At 37.3% G+C, this 16379-nt stretch overlaps 1 protein-coding gene across 5 annotated transcripts in view; it reads left to right on the forward strand.

Annotated features, from left to right (window-relative positions):
* Positions 1 to 16379, forward strand: part of LOC120634507 — a 68450-nt gene that overhangs the window by 964 nt on the left and 51107 nt on the right. For all 5 annotated transcript variants that reach the window (XM_039905175.1, XM_039905176.1, XM_039905178.1 and 2 more), the window contains exon 2: positions 428 to 620. In XM_039905175.1, coding sequence (XP_039761109.1) covers positions 428 to 620 — 193 coding nt within the window. The remainder of the gene's footprint in view (positions 1 to 427; positions 621 to 16379) is intronic.

The raw sequence follows: 16379 nt of genomic DNA on the forward strand, positions 1-16379 counted from the left end.
AATATGCTGTGTGATTGTGTGTGGTTGGGACACATTGTCGGTAATAATTTGATCGTCAGGGTCTTAAAGGACATGCTTCGGACGTCGCCGCCTAAGCTCGACGAATGCCTGGACCACTAGGGGGTTGGGGTGTCTGACTGCTTTCTCAAAGTAGGACTTTGATTATTTTTTAAAGTGCTGTGCTATGGTGGGAAGATCAAGGTCTCGGTGGAGATCTACGTGGTGGCCGGCGTGATTACAGGCATATGAGGTTTAACGCCTACGGATTAGGTTGATGGGCACACTGGCAGTATGAGGTGTTTTTTGCTTGTAGGCGATGGATTTCCACGTGCCATCGGGAAGTCCGTCCGTCAATTACTATGAAAAATAATATTAAAAACTAGGCTAAAACTGGAATTTTGTCTAATAAATTGTTTATTATAAAAAGGGGCACAAGAGGCGCGTACAGGGGCATCCCTTCCACATCGAAGCGCGATGAGGACACCGACGGGTCCACGGAGCGGTTGGACAGACCCAAGAAGTTCATGTCCCAGAACAAGAGCACTTATGGGCTGGGCAAGAGGCCGGACTTCTCCTTGAAGAACCGCAACGTGCATTTGGCCTCCTCACGATATGGACAGGTGAGTTTACCCATATTATATTCTACTAATCAACCAATCAATCAATCCTAACCTTATTCGGTCACGGATTCCGGCTGAGAGAGCCGCTGCATGGTGAGCTCTAAGATGGCTCGCATAACCTTTAACAGGAGTTTTGTATTGTGGTAAAGGTATTGAGGTACGGTACGGTAAACCTGGTAAGGTAAATCATAGGTAGAAGGTAAAGGTATAAGATTGGTAAAAAGTTACAAATATAGCGGGTGAGGATCACAAGGTATAGTTTAGTGGGGAACCCGTTGATGAGGTGAATATCAACGTGTCCATACCTAACTAGTGCCAATGTGGACTCGCTATAGATTTCACGGTATGGCAGGGGGTGGCCAGCTTATGGAAAACTTAATGTGGAACAAGTGTTAAGTAAAACGTGTTGCCGTTCTAAACTTGTTCCTTTCATTGCTAATATTATAAATGTGAAAGTGTGGATATTTGTTACTCAATCACGCAAAAACGGCTGAAAGGATTTGGATTAAATTGGGCATGCATGTAGCCTTTGACATGGAAAAGAACCCTAGGCTACCTTTTATCCCGGGGAATAAGAGTTCCTGCGGGAATAAAAACCTTAATTCACGCGAACGAAAGTAGCGGCGATCAGCTAGTTATGTTAGTTTAAGTTTGTTTGTTTGTTCTTATTTTACGCCGTAACTAAGAAAACGATCGATGTGATTTTTGGCATAGAGTTAGTTAAAAAGGCAGAGAGTCAGGGTTAATCTTTATACCAGGAAAACAATCCCACGGGATTTGAAATGAGTAGTCCTTACCACTGTCTAGTATTTCCTGTAAATCAGGATAGCACTACTAAATTAAATCTGCCATCTAAATATATTGGATTAGATTAATTGTAAACTTCTGGCTTTAGGTAACTAGTAATTGAAGTTAAAAAAAAGTCATGCTGCTAAAAGAAAAATATGAAGGGAAATTACTTAAAAAATCAGAAACTTTCATCCCCTATTTCCCAAATTTTAACAATTCCAACTCCAAAGGCATCAAGCCTTTCATCAAGTTGGAATTGTTAAAATTTGTGAAACACGTATTTCTTTTTTTTAATGGATTTTAGGTTATTTTTTAATGGATAACCTAAAATCAACGTTAAATAAATAAATTGATAAATGAAGGATTTTTTACGAACTTTTATGCTCTATTTAACCCTCTTAGGGTTGGAACTTGTATGGTTATGTGTATCGTCGTAGTATATTATATTTATTATTTATGACTAGCGATCCCTCGCGACTTCGTCTTCGTATAATTAAACCTTAAAACATAGGCATATTCTGTCGTGGTCTTTTTTCTAGAACACGTATACGTAGCGCACGCAGCGGAAGCTCTAAAAAGAAAAAAACCCCGTTCTTCATCATTCGTGCTATACTCCTATTGCAATAAGCGTGATGATATAGCTTATAGACTTCCTCGATAAATGGGCTATCCAACACTAAAAGAATTTTCAAATCGAACCAATAACCAAACGAACAAACAAACTCTTCAGCTTTATATAAAATACAAGTGCGGAAACTCCAGTAATATTAAATTACTTAAAACGTACATTACAATAAGTTTGAGGTGCATGCCGGGAAGGAAACTCGGTCCCAGTAAGGGAAATCGAAGGCCTAACCACGCTTACTCCATTCCCATACAACTCCTATTTTTTGAGTATTAATTTCGTGCCCGATTTTTTATTATTATGTTATCCTATAATTATTATATTATTTTCCTAAAAAACTTGTCTGTTTTCCTTTTATTAGATTTGATTCGGAATTTTATAAAAAAAAAAAAAAATTGAGAGCAGGATTTCGTTGCGATAATTCTTGTCTTAATAATTAAAAAAAAAAAAACAAATGTTGACATATTCCGTACATGAAAAGTTCCCATGATGGCGTTTTTCTATTCGTATTAACGTAATAGAAATTAATCGTATTAGAACTATTAACTAACGTCGAATAACATTAAATGCATTCGCTCTTTCTTGGTTTCCTAAGCCTGTATAAATGAGGTTTCCTATAGGAATGCCTGTTTGATGATTTCTGCAATTCCCGCATTCGTTTATTTATTTGCATCAGGCACCATGGGCTATATACAAAAACACATAAAATACAACCCAAAGGATGATTTTATAAAAAAACTAACTGTTGCCCGCGACTTCGTCTGCGTTTGATTTTGTTTATGATATGGCATTAAATTTAGTTGGAGATCTAAAAAAAATTAAAGTATGTAGTATCGCTAAGCCTTTAATGAGGGGTTTGCTGCTGTCCGCTGAGGAGTACAAAAATATTTTTTTAAATTGGTTATAATTTGTCGGAATTATGGTGTAAAATCGTCAAACACTCATCCCCTCTCCAATAGGAACCGAGCTTAATGTCGGGATAAAATATTACTTCTAACACTTTCAAGAATATGTGTACAAAGTTTCATGAGGATCGGTCAAGTAGTTTTTGCGAGAAGCGTAACAAACAAACTTACATTGACATTTATAATATTAGTAGGGAAGTAGGGATTGCTGCCTCGTTCCTCTATAGATATTTGAAGAGTTTCCTCAATTTCTCCCCATCCCTTCAACAGATCTTGACCTGATGAAAACGGGAATTCACGCGTAGTATAGCGTCTCAATCAAAAAATCGAATCGGTTTATAAATGACAAGAGTTCAGAGCTGACAAACATAAAAAATAAAAAAATGGAACATAATTGAGAACGTCCTCCACCTTTTTGTAAGTCGGTTAATAAGCCCAAAACAAACAGAAAAGTACATTTATGGAATATGAACTCTTAAGTCTCGCTAAAATGTAATACGGGTCGAAAGACATCTTCACAAAAGATTGAAGAAGTGTGGTGAAAATGGTTGTGAGGTTTAAAGAAATAAGTTAATTTTAATTATTATACTTAAAAAAAATGTGTATTTACAAAAAAAAAAATATCGTGCGTCTTTTAACAGCTTATTTATGTTAGCGTGTACTTACGTAAAATGGCTAGCATATATAGCTATAAGTCTAGAAATTTATATTTCAATCGTGTTAAAAATTACTGGTTTGCTATTTCATTGCGTACCGAAAAACGGTGTGTGGTACCTTTGACGGCCTTTTTTTTTTTTTTTTTTCTTTTTATACTATCTATGATTTGATGCGAAATAGTACTTTGTGTCGTGTGGTGACGACGGATCCAAATATCCCTTTTTTCCCGGATGTCGTACGAGGCGACTAAGGGATTATAAACAAACCAGAGTGGTGATTATGGGCAAAACCTCCCGTTGGAAGACACCTTTAATCCAATATTGGGCTACGATAGGCTACTGATGAGTATAAGTGCATAATATACAGTGGCGTGCATTTCATACATACATAAAAGCACTGCATACCCAAATTATTTTATATAGCACGTATTGGAGGGGAATATTTCTATTTTAGGCTATATATCTGCTTTATGCATACTCTGGCCGAAGACCCTGTGCACGCCACTGTGCATATATTGCATAGGTTGACTGATTATTGACTCAACTATGTAAATCTCACGTTAGAATCTTGTAAATGAATAATTGAATTGACTGACCAAACAACATTGTACGTCGTCTAGTAAACAAACAACCCAAAACATATTTATTCAATACACAATTGCGCTGTTTAGTATCTTAGGAGTAGGCTGTATACCTGAACCACGTTATTCCGGATAAGTCCGTTTGGGATTGTGACATTATTTATAATTTAATCGTCCTCAGTCTTTTAATATTTCACTGCTGAGCGCAGGCAACCTCGCTCATACCATTATTCTGAAATGTGGCTGTGGGTTTTAAGTTAGCGTTACTATCACAGTAGCCGTGCCTAAGGGCTTAATGTGAACTTTGAGGTACGGAGATTTGACAGCGCCCATTTACAAACTTGGGGCTGTAACAAAGAGTTTCTTAACAGACTAAAAAAAATGTCGTATGTCCGATATAAATGATTCCGAGATTCCAATATAAATGCTAATCCTAGCTAGATCGATTTATCGCCCCCGAAACCCCTTTTATACTAAATATCATGAAAATCGTTTGAGCCGATTCCGAGATTCTAATAATATATTTATATACAAGAATTGCTCTTTTATAAGATATAGTAACAGTTCAGCACTGGGAATCGAAGTAGGATTTGGTCCTCGTGATCTGAGTGCTAAGTGTCAGATTTTTTACCTACGTTTACTTATTCGATCGCGTGAAAGTTATCTACGATTTATACGTAACAATACTGGGAAACCATAATGTCACTAGATGGCGCTCCTTCGATACCATATAATTCTTAGTAGGTAGAAAATCTCACACTTGGCATTCGGTAGTCGAACACGCTAACCACTAGACTAACGAATCATTTATTTATGTATTAGTATACATTTTTGCATGTTTTGAAAAATATTTGATGGAAATATTTAAGTACAATGCCAAAAATGAAAATGCAAATCAAATTCACTTTATTGTACACCAAAGACAAAGCAATAAAAAAAAACAGTTGAAATAAACTTTTTTACATTCGAAAACTATCAAAGTTTTATATTACCTTTTTTACATTACGATAAGAGTTACGAGTTCCCTCTAAGTGATGTTGCAGTCGAAGATGGTGGCGCCTAACCTCTTAGGGCAGTTATAAGCCATACCCCTAATTAGTTATCGCGCAACGTACATCGTACCGGAACGCTAAATCGCTTGGCGGCGGTCGGTGGGGTAAATAGCCACGGCTGAAGTTAAGGACCTTCCACTTATAATTAATAAATAAAAATTGATTGATTGATTGATTGATTATAAGAAAACGACGCATATCATAATAGCATAATTTATAGTGTTTCGATGTAATCTCACTGAAAATGTCCTATCAGTCCTGGCAAATGTTTAATCATGGCGACTCCAGTAATGACGTAAAAATCTTTTATATTGGACGCAATAAAAGTTTTCTTGCGTTAGTTTTAGAATTTGAATGCAATAGAGTTTGTTAGTTATTTATTTACTGACTAGCTGAACACCGCAATTTCACATCGATGTACAGTAATGTAATAATATCAAAGTTTAAGAACCGCGTAAATACTCATAGGCGTTCTCACCACTCGACCGCAATATCGCCTAGTGCGAACCGTTCGAGCGATATATATTGAACAATTAATATAACTGCAGATGTTAATAATAAAATAATAATAATAAAAATTTATTGCCATACACTATTGTTAATACAAGATTTTTAACTAAATGTTTATCAATTAATATTAACAATATGGAAAATGGCAACAAACAGCCTTATGCTGTACATTAGCAATACTCAGCGCTGATTTTCAGTCTGCTCCAGTATCAGACTGAGCAAACAACCGCGTCGCCCGTTGCGTTATTACTAAAACTACGAGTTAATTTTAATACAAAAATTAAATAAGAAAAAAATGATATAAATTGTAAAGCCAACAAATGAAACTAAAACTGACACAAACAGTACATATTTAACAGTTTAAAGTAAACAAGTAAGTAAAAAAAAAGTAAGTAAAATTGTAGAAAAAATAAAAATAAAATAAAAAAGTTCAAAAATAAACAAAACAACAAATATATATAACTGATTAAATGACTTCCTGTTTGACTGGTCAAAAGCTCGTCCGGGGAAGTACTACTGCCATGTTTATTTCTGTCGTTAATTTTAAGTATGTTAGTTCAAGCATTGTTGCAATGCTGTGTTCCGGCTGTGAAGAGCGTGGTTGCCGGTGCCTTCGCCTCAGTTTTTTGAACACGGCGCGGCAAGAAAATTTACCTTTAACATACTTACTTACTTATAACTTAAAATATTATAAATGTGAATGTAAGTTTGTTTGTTACGCTTTCACGCGAAAACTACTTGACCGTTCCTCATTAAACTTTGTACACTTATTCTTGGAAGTATTTTAAGTAATATAGGATACTTTTTATCCCGACATTAAGCTCGGTTCCTTTGGGAGAGGGGATGAAAGTGTTTGACGATTTTACACCATAACTCCGACAAATTATAACCGATTTAAAAAATTATTTTTGTACTGTAGAGGTTATTTTATGTGTTTAATTTTGCCCAAACTTTGTGTAGATCTGATGAATTTGGTTGGAGATTGAGGACAGAACTCCTCAGCGGACAGCAGCAAACCCCTCATTTAAGGCTTAGCGATACTGAATACTTTAATTTTTTAACTACCACTAAATTTAATGCCACATCAAAAAACAAAATCAAACGCAGACGAAGTCGCGGGTAATAGCTAGTCAGAAATATTACACTGATGATCCATTGAAGGATTTGAATCAAATCCTCTAATGGCGCAATGCAATCAAAATCTTTATATATATATATATATTTCTTGTGTGCGTGTGTATGTCACTGAAGTCGTCCTAAACGGCTGGACTGATTTGAATGAATTTTTTGGTGTGCGTTAGGGTGGCACCCTGGATGCTTTAGATTCACCGACAGATAGCGCTGGGGTCCGCTAGTCTAACCCCATAAATTCACTAAAGATTAGCCCAAAACCTGCGAACGTTTTATTTGGGTTATACTTTTTTTATTTTTTTTATTTTTTGGGGACAACAGACAGTCACGCACAAAAATAACAAAAAAGACAAGACCCACATCATTGTCCACGAATTACTAAACTTATATTAAAAAAAGGGCTACACAAAAATTTAAAAAGTAATTTAAGTTATTATAAAAACTATAATTCATCATTTATAATGCGAACTACTGCTTAATACGACTTATTATTTCATTTCTTTTAAATATTTAAGCGTAGCTTGTGTTATGGGTACTAAGATGACAGATAAATATTTTTATAAATATTATACTTCAATACTTATACATATACATAACAACACCAAAACACAACATTTATGTTCATCACATAAATATTTTTATGTTCATCACATAAATATTTTCCAGCAATGGGAATCGAACCCATGGGACTCAGAAACCACTGCGCACCGGTTGTTTCAAAACTCAAAATTCATTTATTTCAAGTAGGCCCAGTTTATAAGCACTTTTGCAACGTCAAATCAGTCTGTTTGTAGTGACTCTACCACCGGTTCGGAAGGCAGATTCCACCGAGAAGAGCCGGCAAGACGCATGATGTCAATGATGAATTATTTTCTTCGCAACTCGGCCGTTGGTTAAAATGCGGACTGCGGTCACAATGCGGTAAAATAAAGCCTAGAATAAGACCGACATGATGTAACAACTTCGAGGCAAGCTTTTCGACCTAGTATATGTTCTATTATGTCATAAATTTTTTCGATACACAAACGTCAGAGATAAAGGGGGAAAGCTATTTCGTTTTAGTATTTTTCACGATCCGAAAACTATAATAGTTAGAGCTCGTCCGGGGAAGTACTACCGCATGCTTATTTCTGCCGCTAATTAGCATTGTTACAGCAGTTTTCCGATCTGAAGAGCGCGGTTGCCGGTGTAATTACAAGCATATGAGGGCCCAGTGGCGTGCATAGAGGGTATTCACAGGATATGCAGATGATATAAAACGAAGAAAATCTCTAGTACGAGTTATAAATACTTATGGGTAGGCTTTTTATACCTCTTACAATGCCTATCCTTTGGTTTTTTACAACTCGTACTGGAGATTCCCTTCATTTTATATCATCTGCATACCCTGTGCATACCCTCTATGCACGCCGCCGTTCACAGGGTATGCAGATGATATAAAACGAAGGGAATCTCCAGTGCGAGTTATAAATACTAAGGATAGCCTTTTTAAAACTATTACAATGCCTACCCTTAGGTATTTATAACTCGTACTGGAGATTTTCTTCGTTTTATATTATCTTCATACCCTGTGCAATGACGGCCGATTGGCGCAGTTTGCAGTGACCCTACTTTCTGAGTCCAAGGCCGTGGGTTCGATTCCCACAACTGGGAAATGTTTGTGTGCTGAGCATGAATGTTTTCCAGTGTCTGGGTGTTTATATGTATATTGCTATTTATTTATAGAAAAATCATAAAAATATTCATAAGTGATCTTAGTACCCATAACACAAGCTATGTTTACTTTGGGGCTAGGTGGCGATGTGTGAATCGTTGTAGTATATTTAATTATTTATTTATTTATTTTATACCCTCTGTGCACGTCACTGGGCTCATGTACCTGTAATTACACCGGCAACCACGTTCTTCAGATCAGCACGCCACTGATTGATGGACACGGGGTTGCACGTTGCAGGACGTGTTCTTGTATGCCCTGCGAAGTGTCGCTCGGTTTATGGGCAATGGTTCTCCATCTCTCATCAGGTTGGCCATCAGATTGGTCCGACGATTCTTACTAAAAAAAAATATGCGTTATAAAAACAAAAATGTGTATAAAATATTTATTTTAAGTTATGATTTTTTTTTTACGGGTATATGTATATATGCACCGTGTACCTATTTTCTGTATTCGTTTTATTCGCCATTGGTCGCCCGGAAGAAATCGTTATGAAGCGATAAGGCCGCCAAATTGTATACGTTGTTTTGCTTATACTTTTAATTTTTTATGTACTTTGTGGTGTGCAATATAAGTATATATGTACCTACATTCATTCATTCAAATGTGTTTTTAAATCCAGTAGTAAAGCCCGTAATTTTATGACCATTCCGCCTAAATGTCTAAGGCTCTTAAGGTTTTGTATGACCGACTCAAACTTCGACAGATCGTTATAATTTATATTCTAAAATGTATTATGCTGGGCATGCAATAAATTATTTGAGACCAAAATTCTTAAACCAACTTAAAAATAAGTAGATAACCTTGTAACGGGTGAACAGATATAATATGTTTGAACTTTATGATTAACCGAAAAACAGAAAGCATTAGCTACAAATAACAGTGTATCTGACTAAAATAGGTAAATTGCAACCTTACCGCAAAATTCAAAAAATTCAAAATTCATTTATTTCAAGTAGGCCTAATATAAGCACTTTTGAAACGTCAAGTCTCGTCTGTTTGTAGTGATTCTACCACCGGTTCGGAAGGCAGATTCTACCGAGAAAAAGCCGGCAAGAAACTCAGCAGTTGCTCTTTTCCAACATCAACAATTTACATTTTGCATTTTAACATTCATTTTTCTATCTTGTGAGAGCTGAAAGCGGAGCTGGATGCTTCCAAGCAACCTTGTCATTAAAAAATTCATCAATTGTCTAGAAACCTCGCTGTAATAAATGTGTTTTAACAAATTCTTTAAACTTGTGCATTGGCAGGTCCAAAATCACCTTAGGAATCATATTATAAAAGCGTATACTCAATCCCACAAATGATCCCTGTACCTTACGCAGACGATATGCAGATGACACTAATTTATGACCATTTCTTGTAAGTCGACTGTTTATGTCCACTTTTTGTTTATAAAGACTAATATGTTGTCTTACAAATACTATATTGTTATAAATATATTGTGAATATATTTATAAAAATATAGTAAAGATCTGGAATATCCTTATGTCTTCCCCGATAGTTTCGTGACGCGAAGTGAGCGTTTCAGTTTTATATATTGAGGTACCTCGTTGGATCCCAGCGATCCAGGAGCACTTTGATTTATAATTTTTGAATTGTCTCTGGTCTGGTGTGAGGTTGGTTACGACCATGCTGACAGAGACATGCCGCTAAGCGATTTAGCATTCCGGTACGATGTCGCTTATAGACAGGGATATGGATTTGACTTAACCCTAACTGGGTAGCCCGATACTTTAGACTTGTGGAGAAATAAAAAAAACATAAGAATATTTATAATTTGGGATACCTCAAATGAAGAGTGAATAGATTTCTTAGCAATCAGGTGTGACTGTGGTCATATAACGGCGCTGATCTATATAAAAAAATTGCCGTTCTTTAGTAAAAAATAGTTCACGTGATAGCAAACACGCTTTTATAAATGACTTGTCGAAAAAAATCCGTAAGACAAGTAAGTGAGTAATTGTACTATTTTAGGAAAACTTCTAGCCGATCGTAGCCTTCGGTCACGTAGGTTGAGAAATAGGTATTAAACAGGTATATAACGCTATTTACCTGAGATACGAGTGTTCTAGGAAAAACTATAAAGTACCACAGCCATGTTTGTTTGTTGATACTTCTTGGTATTTCTCGATTTATTAGGATTTAATGGAAATCACCACAAGTTATCTGATTTATTTAGTTATTTAGATATTTGAGAACACTACGAGGGCGCGTAATCCAGTAACCGGTTTATTAGCGGTAGTTCTTTATAAGCGTTGACTGGGTTGATCGACCGATCGGTTTCGTTCTAAGCAGCGCTACGATCCTCATATACGTAAGCTGTGTTCAAAGCATCAGTTTTGAACACAGCTTATGCATATGAGGTTGTATGACAGTGCGTTTGCTTTTTATGAACCGAAAATATACTTGTGAGAATGCAGGATTTTGTATTATGTAGCAATTTCTGGGAAGGTACTAGGTGCAAAATATTAATTCTGTTTTTACCGCTTAGTTGGCAAGTAACAATTAGCGCGCTTCGTTAATGGTGCCAGCAGCGTCCCATACAAGCCAAATCTACAGATGTTCACGCGTTGACAGTATGTCCGTAAGCAGGTTAGTTTAGCGCTCTATAATCCAATTGGTATAGTGTTTAGTTTCAATTTAGCACACACGAATGTTACGTAGGTTAATGTAAAGCTACTGCGAGCGAATTTGATCTTATCGCCCCGCTGTTAAAGTAGCTATTTTATTAACACTGCCATGATGCGAATCTGGTAGTGTTAAGTGCTATTATTCATTCTGTGGTTTAGATAAGGATCTGTATACAACAGAATTTGCACTATCCATACTAATATGATATATGCGAAAGTGTGTCTGTTTGTTTGTAACCTATGTTCCGCTCTGCACCCGACGAAATTTCGCCAATTGGAGAAACCTTGCATCCTGGAAACTGGATAGGAATTTTACTTGCGGAAAATACATATTTTCTTAATAATTAGCGGACTAAGCAGATGGCCCATCTCATGGTAATTGGAAAATCATAGTCTATAAACAGAGCAACAGTGCGCAGGGCATGCAAGGAACATGTCCTGAAACATGCCGTCCTGTGCCCATGAAACTTGGGCGTAGATCTTAAGCCCTCACGTCGCCGGCAACCACGCCCTTCCGACCGGAACACAGCATTGCGACAATGCTGCTTAGCGGCAGAAATAAGCTTGATAGCAGTACTTCTCCGAACGAGTTCTAAACATCGAATAAATTAATTTGTTAGACAAGACAAGATAGCAGTGAGTGAGGGAGTAAGTGGTATTCTCTTTTATATGTTCCGTACGGTTTATTGCACAAGGGCCACAAACCAAAGCTACTAAAGTAAAATGTCCTTTCTAAACAGTTATGGCGTATACGTATTCGTCTATTCATAGCCGATGCCTTATCAGAGTCCTTTGCGACTACACTCGTAGAACAGCGTTGCAACAATGCTACTTATCGGCAGAAATGAGCATGGCGGTAGTACTTTTCCGAACGAGCGCTCGCTCAAACATCGAACGAATTAATTGTTAGGACAAGACAAAATAGACAGTGAATGAGGTGAGTGGTATTTGCTTTCATATGTTCAGTGATTTTTATTGCACAACAAGGGCCGCAAGCCGATGTTGTGGCTACAGCTAGTTTTGTATAATGTCCTTCTCATTTCCCCAAAGTCGAAAAGTGCCCCAAATTGTTATCGCCTATTTGTACTCGTCTATTCATAGCCGAGATAAATCCTAATTACGCCAGCACCACGTAATATTACGAAGCGGCGCGGAATGCCGTTACATCACGAGCGATAGGCGATAGTTCTGACGCCTTATCAGAGTCCTTTCCGACTACACTCGTAGAGATGCCGTCATACACTCCGTCAGCCATAATGCACCGTCTCAACTATTAGGCTGCAGTGGAACGTCGCGAAAATTTTCGTGCGCCGCTAGACCGCCTCGTTCACGCACACTTGAATGAAGACACTTTTATTATACCCACACCAGCAGGGCTAGCACGGGCGGGAGATAGAAATTAGATCCCTCGATTATATCCCCTGACATGGGATATAATTAACGTGCCCACCAGCTAAATCATTGAAATATGGAAGTTTACCCCCGTTTTATGACACACATATATTATTTGGATATTATTTCCACTTGTGCGCCAGTGCTCTGAGAGTTGATAAAGCTGTGGGATAAGATAAATTTATATCCTTTCCCCGGGGAGATAATTATCTCCTTCCCGTGCCAGCCCTGCAGCACGGCTAGCATGGACAGAGGATCAGAGTTTACATACCTGTATCGGGAAAAGTTATATTTTGTAAAAGGCGGTGAGCAGTTGACATTTGCTTAGTATAACTTAGATAATAATACAGTCGAATTCTGTTTTTGTGTTTGGAAATTTAACGATCTTACAGGGACAGTGGTTTTATTACTGGTAGGTACCGAATTCGATTCCCGGCGGGGAATATTTGGGATTTTATTATTTCGCTGATCTGGTTAATGGGAGGCTTTCGCCTTCGTTATTTACGACCCGACAAAGACTTGCCGGTACGTTGCCTTGTAGAAATTCATTCCCCTAATCAGGGGCTCTATGGGTTTAATATAACTGCAGTATATTAAACCCATAGAGGAGGGGGAGGGGGGGAAGTACCAGTCCCAAAACCTTCCAACTTTATTAAGTGAGGTGCGTCTTAAGCAATTAGAATATCACTTACTGCAACGGTGAATAAAACATCGTGACGAAACCTGCATACCTGATAGTTGTCCATAATGTTCCTAAATGGTGTGTGGACCAATCCACACTGGACCAGGGTACTAGACTACGGCCTTAACCCCTTCATCATTTTGATATGATGATGATGATTTTTTTATTAAGCTCAAAAAAAGGCGTTTTCCTGCAAAGTGTGTCGGATGCCTTACGCACTGCATTTTGTGCTCCTTTATCGCTCGTTGTTATGAATGAAGTATGAACCAGTGTCACATTAACGCTCCTCGATTTAGGATTGCTATTTCGCGCGCTTTTTTTTTTGTTTTTGTGTATCAGTTCGGATAAAGTCTGTGCTAAATTAGAATCCGTTTTAATATTACTTTAGGTTTAGTTAATAGTTGCTTAAAATATAATATTTTGTAACTTAGAAAGAATATTTATAATTTTCTCGCGATTTTTTGCAACACGTTTCTGAACGGAAAGAACCAAGCATCACATGGTTTTATTTATCTACCAACTTCACGGATTGATACCTATGGGAAGTCGGCAACTGTTGATATTTCGCGCGCTTTCTTCCTTCCCCCATTTTAAATTTTTGAGTTCATTGACGGTAAACTAATGTTTACCGTCAATGAACTGCTGTGAATGTGCTGTGGTTGATATTTCCTGAACTTTTTTTTAATACTTCTGTGTGGGTGCTTCAAATATTTACTTTAGAAAATGTTCGTAACTGGTCATTGGATGGATCGTGGGTACGTATTTAATATTTCAACGTCAAAGTCAAATTGATAGTATTTATGATGTACGTTACATGAGGAATGGTAGTGAGGTGATGGCGGTAAACTTTAAATTATAGCTACGACGGTTCCAAACGCGCCCTGATCTAAGAAGGTCCCACAACAGCCGGGTGTTCTTTTTTGTTATCACCATGTGACAGTCATTTAAAATTATAATAGATAGTAAAGCAACTTGGTGAGAGCAATAATTCACAACTAAGCTTTTTAAATTTATTATAATCCGTGAAAAGAAAGAAAAACTGTCATTTGTAATTTTTTAATTTTTGATAAATATGGAAAAAGATAGGACACTAATTTATATGTCAACGTTATGACTTTTTGTTTAAAAACAAGAACTTCTTCTATGCATACTTTTTTATAAAGTAGCTTAGATTTCTCTTCACCAATTCCTCAAAAAGTTTTATCGATATATCCTACAGGAAAGTAAGAAAGAAGCTTAACCATAACTATTGTGTCTGTCATGGCTTCACATTGCTAAAGATAACATGCGTTTCCCTGCTATGAGGGACCAGATAAAATAACAGCTATATGGATAGCTTAAATCAAAACTGTCTCACACGCTGTTCCCGTTATTTATTCCCATCTTACATTTTTGTCATTACAGGAAAAAGTTATCCTAATACGACAATGTAGCATGTTATGTAAATTTTAATAATATATGTAACTACTAGCTGTTGCCCGCTACTTCGTCTGCGTTTGATTTTGTTTTTAATGTATTCAGTATCGCTAAGCCTCATATTATATCATAGCCATAGTAGTATATATATATATATAACATGTGACTGTCGATTAATTATAGACAAATAATTTGCAATAAAATTAAATTGCGACTATAATTAAAGATCTAAGCTATGCTATCTCTTAAGTTGGACCAGACTGCTCACGGTGAGCCAATTTAATTTAAAATCGGTTAAGTAGTTTAGGAGTCCATCGCGGGCAAACATCGTGACAGGAGATTTATATATATTAAGATAGTGTATATGATAAAATCCAAATCGCTATATTTGTGAGTTCACTCAGAGTGCAACAAAATAAATCCGTCTTCTCGGCTATCACATTGAGGGTACGGAGTGCGCGCGTCAGTGGCGCCTACTTCAGTAGCTTGGTGCGCCCGTTCGGCACCGCCAGCAGCGATGGTAATCTTAATATATATAAATCTCCTGTCACGATGTTTGTCCGCGATGGACTCCTAAACTACTTAACCGATTTTAAATTAAATTGGCACACCGTGAGCAGTCTGCTCCAACTTAAGAAATAGGATAGCTTAGATCTTTAATTATAGTCGCAATTTTATTTTATTGCAAATTATTTGTCTTTAATTAATTGACAGTCACATGTGATACATATATATACTACTATACTCATTTAAGGCTTAACGATACTGAATACTTTAAAAACAAAATCAAACGCAGACGAAGTCGCGGGCAACAGCTAGTAATATATATATGATGATAATATCAATCATTTATTCACAAAATGTCCCTGCCATCAGAAATTATAAATTCCCAAGTTGCGCCTGCCGCAAATCGTACCTGAAACCTCTTACATTTAAGACACGGCGCTAAGCACTGCGCCGGAGGTCTTCAAAATTGGATTTCGACAATTGAGTCCTGTCAGCATAGTTCCTGCCGCGAGCGAATTTAATCCCGAGCGGAATCATGTCGACTGCGACCTCGAATGTCGCGGAGAATAGTTGTAAACAGGATATTCGATATTTGCCATAAATTGCTCTCAATTTAACTACAGAATTGCGCTTCAGATGTTGGCCCCGTGTGTACCAATATAATAGCACGCTGATTGGAGCGGCGTGGTGGGTGTACGCTCTAAGTACCTAGTCTCTCCTAGAAACAACTGACGACCTCTCAGTGACTGGTTTTCTTACCAGGGTATGCACACAGATGAAGAATTGCATAAAACGGCTAAAATCCTCCTCTTATACGAATTACATATAAATTTCAGGGTAGGCAATGCTTTTGTGCGTATATGCATAAGTGCACGCCAAGGTTTCCTGTCGCAATGGTGAGCGCTGTGAATTTAAACAGGAGGTCCCGGTTTCGATTCCCGGCAGGGGCAATTTGGGAATTTATAATTTCTGTATTTCCTCTGGTCTGGTCTGGTGGCTTCGGCCGTCGCTAGTTGCCAACCTACCGACAAAGACGTGCCGCTAGACGATTTCGTGTTCCGGTGCGATGTCGCGTGGAAACTGATTAGGGCTATGATATCCATACTTAATAACAGGTTAGCCCGCTACCATCTTAGACTGCATCATTACTTACCGCCAAGGGA

This window comes from Pararge aegeria, chromosome 24, assembly GCF_905163445.1.
Source record: "Pararge aegeria chromosome 24, ilParAegt1.1, whole genome shotgun sequence".
Taxonomy (NCBI): domain Eukaryota; kingdom Metazoa; phylum Arthropoda; class Insecta; order Lepidoptera; family Nymphalidae; genus Pararge; species Pararge aegeria.